We start from the raw sequence: 6,588 nt of genomic DNA on the forward strand, positions 1-6,588 counted from the left end.
TCTATGTATCCTAAGCAGCTTCCTAAGATTGATAGAAAGATCAGCTTTTCATTCAATTGGTGTTAGTTTTAAAAGACATCAGGCTTAATAAAGAAATGACAATAAACCATATATTTTAACATTTGGCTTCAATGATGTGCTAGCTCTGTACTAGCATGTGACAGACACAGGTATAAATCTGCTCTGCAATAGTCCCAGACTCTTCCCTAGAGGAAGAAAACCCATGAAATGTGGAAATGAGATTGAATTTTGTGAGTCTTCCTGCCCCATTTTTAGTTTCAAATGAAACTCTTTAAAATAAGAAATTTGATCTGTTAGTTACTTATCAGAACTGAAAAGGCTCTGAGTGCACACACTGAAAATAAAGATGTCTTTATTTTAAGGTGTTCATACCTCTCATATTAATTTTTCAGCTCTGCTGAAATAAAAAAAAATATAACTGAGAAGAGACCCCAATATAAAAATGTTAAAGGAAAGAAAATTTTTTTTTTAAGGAAGATTTGATATCTCAACATTTCTCTATTTTGTATTACGTGGTTAAACAAGGTGTTTTCTACATAATTTACACGTTGGAAAAACAGTTTCAAAACTCTGACAAGCATTAGTACCATATGCTTATAATTTGTAAGAAACGGAACATACTAAATATTTTAATTCATTTTGAAATAAAAATTTATTTACACATGGCAATAGTAACTAGAATGGTGAAAAACACACCTAAACGCCCAATAAATATTTAAGATGGAAGCTTTTAAATCCAAGATTCAAGAGAAAACTTTCTCTAAAAAAACCCAAAACAAAACAAAAGAAAAAAAACTGACAAAACACCACGCCTCAAAATACAGCTTTATACATAACACTATGGAAAGTTTGGTTTATCTTTTCAGTAGCTGAAAGAGGCAAACGATTAACAATAACTTATAAAAATAGATAGCAGGTATATGAAGAAGTTTTGCTCTTTCACTGGAAGAACCAATCTTCCAATACTAAACACTGTCAATCGTTGGATGTAATAAGGCCATTTCAAGATGCAGAGAAGTGGCGTTTTTTGAGTCTTTCTTTCAGTTTCCAGGAAACACGCGATCCCTCCTAGAGCCATATGTAGCCCTTCCAATTCGTGCAGCTGTGGGGGGAAGATGGACATGGAGGTGGCCCTGCAGTCCTCCCACCGCAGGCAGATAATCAGTCAGGTTTGGAGCTGCCAGCTACCTGAAGCTCCACAGACGAACTGTTGTGTCGGTCAGGCTGCCCTGTTTTGTTCCTTTCTGGAAGGAACAGAGGAGCTGTTAGAGGAGCTGCCAAAGCAGTGGGAACAGGGTTGGCACAATAAGGAGGTAGACTTTATGCTGAAGGCTCAGTCCTTCAGACCTGGGTCCAACCTGCATCCAGTCAGGCTTTTTTTTTTTTTTTCTTTTGTGATACCTGAACAAACAACAAACTACCATTCAAATAGATTTAAATTAAGCAGAAACAAGAAGGATTTGCCTGTTGTTTTTTTTTTTTTTTAAGTTCTTTATTGCTCTAAACTATTTCCTTTCAGCCTTCCCAATAGCTACTTCAGCTGAACAGGCAGTAATGGAGGGTCCTTAAAAACAGTGTTCACAGTTCTGAAAGAGCAGCAAACAGCAGCACTCAGAACGTTTAAGAAATGACTGATGAGATTTTATGGTGCTTAGGAGGGAAAATATCTGAGTATTCATATGTAAATCTCAGATATGCACCAGAATGTTGCTTTTTAAGTACTGCCATATTTTTCTTTGCAAGTGCATATGGAGTAAGTTGCTGGAGGTAATGTTCCCTCTAGAGACTCAGAGATTTGTTTTAATGTGAAACAAAAATGTCAGAGTACTAAAGCTTTCAGGCTTTTTCCTCCTTTTCAAGGAAAGTCCTCAGGGGAACATGGATAGAAAAATTCATTCTAAAGAGATTAACAAAATCCAATTAACCTGGTAAAGCCATTAAGTAAATTAGCAAATTTGGTAGTCAGAATGTTGTCCTTTTTTTTTTTTTGTTAATTCTAGCATTAATAGCTTAACACAGTAAATGTTTAACAAAGAAGAGCCCTCTTTTTTTTGTCACACACAAACATAGCATTCATGCATTTAGAAGACTTCTGTTTAAATTCAAGAGCCTCTGAAAGAAGTTCACCACAGTTGCTCATGAATGAAATTTGATCAGCAGCACTTCATTTGGATATAGAAAGCTAGTGTTCTTATATTTTAGTATATTGTGTGTATATATACACTATATACATAGATTATAAATGTAAATATAACTATTCATATCTATGCATGTGTACTTTTAAAAATATGTATATATGTACACATACAAAAATACATATACTCAACGGATCTCTTAAGTTTCTGATAGGACAGATAAAGTAGAATCATTCCCCACTGGAAGTAGGAGAAATTGAAGTGTTTTCTCCATTTACTTTCCCACAAAGGGTAAGCTTACACTTTGGACAAACCCACAGTCTACAGATATTATTTATCCAAACCTTTCAAATTTCACATTGAATTTAATGTGGAAAAAAACCCAACAAACCAAAACAACCCACTAACAAACCTCCAAACGTCTACTTCTTTCTGAAACTAACACCATAAATAGAAACTATATAAGCAATCTCCTGCATGTGCCTCTAATCTGGATCTAAAGGAGTCACTGTAGGGCAGAAGAGACTGCACTTGTCTTTCAAGAGTCTCTCCACTGTGATGGGTCAAATATCATTGTCCCTAATGTAGAAAAGATTTGGCAACTGGTAATGGGCTAGTCTCTAATGGGGCTGATACTGGCTAGCAGAGCCTCTCCTCACAGCCCTGAGAAGCTTTCTGCCACCCCCACCCAAAAACCCCAAACCCCAGCTGTACCCCTCCAATTTGACACAAGCCTCACCCACCCTCTTGTCTGTGTGCAGAGGTAAGCACCAGTTTTGCAGCAATTACGACTTTCCATCACATTGGTGATCAGGGTCATGAGGACCTGGTTATGGTCAGGGGAGAAGTATCACGAGATACCTAAGTACATTTAACACTTTGATGCCTCTGAAAGGGATCTCCACAAAGAGTTTGCCATTGTTTTAGGTAAAAATTTTTTAGGTAAAAACTCAACGATAGTCAGAGGCATGAATAACAAGAATGGACAACTGGGTACTGGTTTAAAGACACCCATGATACAGAGCATCCTGTGTCTCTTACCACAGCCATCTCTCATACCATGAGGAAAACAGTGAAGGACCCCATGGACATACTGGCAGAGCAGGTAGCCATCCCTGGTCCACCCCCCATGACTCACTGTGCCACAGAATCTGTGACATAAGAAAATAACAGCAATAGTTAAAAAAAAATTCACCACTCCACATTTTGCTCACCTGATATGTTTATCAAGTTCACAACGTCTACGAGTAAAATACTTTGGACATATGGAGAAAGTCCCCAGGAAATAGGTTCCTCCATTTTGGCAGCAGTCCCTGTTCAGCTCGTACACTACAGTCAGAAATAAGTTATTGCAGGAAATTTGTTGAGCAAATAAGGCACCCACTTTAGCTGCAGACAGCTGGGCCACCAGTTTAAGCCTATTGTTTTTAAAATTTGCTTTGCTTGCCTATTGCAAAGACTCTACACAGTTATCTGAACTTGTTAGCAGATTCCAAAGGTCAAAGACTAAATTAAGCACCATCCTTGTAAGTTTTAATTACTCTTTCAGTAAGGGATACAATTGCCTTCAGGCTTTTGTTTTTGCTCCTGTGCTTAATGAAAGAGTAAAGTTTGTAGAGACACTCAGTCGAGGACCTGACCTTTCATATGTTCTTTAAAAACGTAGCAAGAGTTGCTTTCTTTGATCCAATTTTCTGGCTACCAAGTCTAGAAAAGACATGCAAATGCTGGTGTCTGAACAAGTGACTACAACTCTCAATCAGACTATTGCTGGGCTAGACGGGTCTGGATTCTTCATAAAAGAGAGTAGGAAGGTGGCACCAAGAAGAAAACTCTCTTTACTAGTGTGTATTTTAAGGGATGTTTTGGAATATGTTTCTGAGATAGTGAAGAGAGAGGTGTCATATATATCTAGTGAGTAGGCACTGCACATATAGCGTTGGGTGAAGCTGGCAACACACATCTTACATCAAGTATAAAAGTATCAGTTCTTTATACTCTCCATGGGAGCGGGGGAAATGTTAGGACACATAAAAAGAAATAGCGCACTCTGAATCAGGGCAGCTTTCAGCACAGATCCCTTCATATCCTTACGGCAACTAAAGTGCTCTGGCTTTGTTAATAGCACTGAGAGCAGTTTGAGAGGCATTTTTATTACTGCCATTTTCTATTTTCCCTCTAGAAATTTAGAATTAAAAATTCTAAATTTTTAATTTAGAAATTCTCTTATCCCCAAATCAAGGGAAGAAGGGAATATGCTGCTGATGCATGTCCTAGAGGGGTCTGAGATTGGCCTTCTGGGCCCTGTGTATGAAACACGGGGAGTTGTTCTTTGTACACTGGCTTCTTGAGCTTGAAACTACTCCTACACCTCAAAATCATGAGCACAAGGAGAAAAGTGTTTTTCTGCTCAGGTACCATGCGGTGTTAAACTGGCTGTACAACCTGAAGCTGTTGCATCATCTCTGAAGGCAGGGAGGATTTGGCATAAGCTTCTGAATTTACTGCTACATTTGCTTCCTTTTTTAGAGGAAATCATCAGCCGCTTCTAGCTTTCTGCACCAATTAACAAAAGTAATGAAACGATGATGCAGCTCTTCCCATTTCTCCATAGCACCAGCGTATTTCAAGTGCTGCTACTGATACTTTAGCAGGCACTTGAGATATCTTCAGGAGGACAGAAGAACACGCTTGCGTTCATGGAAGGGCTTGCTAACCCGATGGCTGCCTATGCAGGCTACCAGGCTTCACAGGTTCAAGGACTCCCTGCTGTTTGCTAAAGAAACCACTCTGTGGTGTAAAGGTCCTTTGCACGGAGTCTAAATGTTGTCATTAACGTGTAGGGTTTTTGTTTGTCTATTTGTTTTTAACTAATATATCTGTCACTATGTATCAATGCGTTGTATGCATTTGATTGTGCATGTAAGAGATGGAGAAAGTATCCTCTGGAAAACAGACTGTTATGTGACCTTCGTGCCCTTTCCCCCTCTCTAGAAACACCTTCACAGTGGACATGAAAATCAATTATATCCTCATGTGTTAACCCAATGTATGGTAAGATGTCAGAAGGGTTTCTCCTTTTCCTTTTGGAACTGAGGTTATTAATTTCCTTAAAAGTGTTTAAAGATGTGCTCTGATTTTCCTGGTTTGGGGAATTGTTACAGCTTCCCCCTTTGCACCCTTTAAATATACAAATATAAAAAAAGGACAGTGACTCTCTTGGGAACAACTAAAACATAGAATTAACATATAACACTACTTAGAAAAAATGACAGCAAAAAATTATTTCTTATGAAAGTATGAATGTGCAAGCTCATACTTTCTCATTTTAGAAAATGATGAAGAGGCTGATGTGTGTTTTATATCGTGTGTTACCTATTTCTACTTCTGCTTCACAGTTCAATAAAGTGTTATTATATGGCTTCAGGAGGTGGTGGAATGGTAAAATAAAAAACACTGGCATGTTTGAAATGTTAATTTTGTTATTTACATGAAGAGTAGCAAGAGATCGGGGCACATACTGTGGGTCCTGAACAGGCAACATGTAGACCCCATAACCAGATCCTGCTCACTCCAAAACTCCACGTGGGTGTCCCGCATCCTTCATCAGGCAACAGAGCTTGGCTCACTGAAGAAGCCAAAGAGACCAACGGTGTAGAAATTTCTAAACCTACAAACATGAGGGTAATGTCCGTCACAAAAGTAACTCCATTCATGCACGAAGATGTCTGAAAGCTGAGTCTATATGACAGTAGTTATTTTAATGCTAGTTATTTACAGGAGGGGGAGGGAACAGTCTTTTTTTTTTTTTTTTTTGCTTGATAGAACCACTGCCTATTAAAAACAAAATAAGAAATAAAGGCTACGTCTCACCAGTTTCAAACTAGAGCAGTTGTAAAAGAAATATGTAAATATTTTACATATGTAAAAGAAATCTGCGATGCAAAGATAAAGATATGTGAACAAATGTATTCACAAAACACTTATTAAATTATAGCATGAAGCTGGTGAAATGTAATTATAACTACAGTTTTGGAACATATAAGGGGGAGGGAAGTAAGCCATTGTCTAGGTACAATACATGTATTATAGGAGAAGCAATCTCCTCAGTTTTAAGTAACTACTAGAAAAAGAGGTGCGAAAGGTACAAAATAAAAGAATTTACTAAACAAAATTGATATTTTTTTCCTGTAAGCAGCAGCAAACAATTTAAAGACTGCATTTTTATTATAAAAAAATTCTTACATAAAAAACACTTCATATTCTTTCTCTCTCGTCTGCCTGTATTTCAGTACTTTCTTTGCACATGAAATTCTTCTGCTATAACTTTACACTGCTAAGTACACAAAAAAAGAATTTGTTTGACAGGAGAGTTTTGGTGAAATATAGAAATGAAAGTAAAGCCAATCCTCTGCTTATCACCCAAGAAAAA

The 6,588-nt window shown here is 37.6% G+C and overlaps 1 protein-coding gene across 1 annotated transcript; it reads right to left on the minus strand.

The window, feature by feature from the left end:
• Nucleotides 1–1,244: 1,244 nt before the first annotated feature.
• Nucleotides 1,245–5,756, minus strand: LOC309415702 (cryptic protein-like; the record flags this gene model as incomplete). The annotated part of the gene is made up of 5 exons (XM_082013305.1): nt 1,245–1,438; nt 3,198–3,307; nt 3,371–3,485; nt 5,157–5,336; nt 5,678–5,756. The coding sequence occupies 5 exons, from the start codon at nt 5,754–5,756 to the stop codon at nt 1,287–1,289; spliced, it is 636 nt and encodes a 211-aa protein (XP_081869431.1). The 3' UTR covers nt 1,245–1,286.
• Nucleotides 5,757–6,588: the final 832 nt, after the last annotated feature.

This window comes from Phaethon aethereus (genome assembly GCF_964289735.1).
Source record: "Phaethon aethereus genome assembly, chromosome: Z".
NCBI lineage: Eukaryota > Metazoa > Chordata > Aves > Phaethontiformes > Phaethontidae > Phaethon > Phaethon aethereus.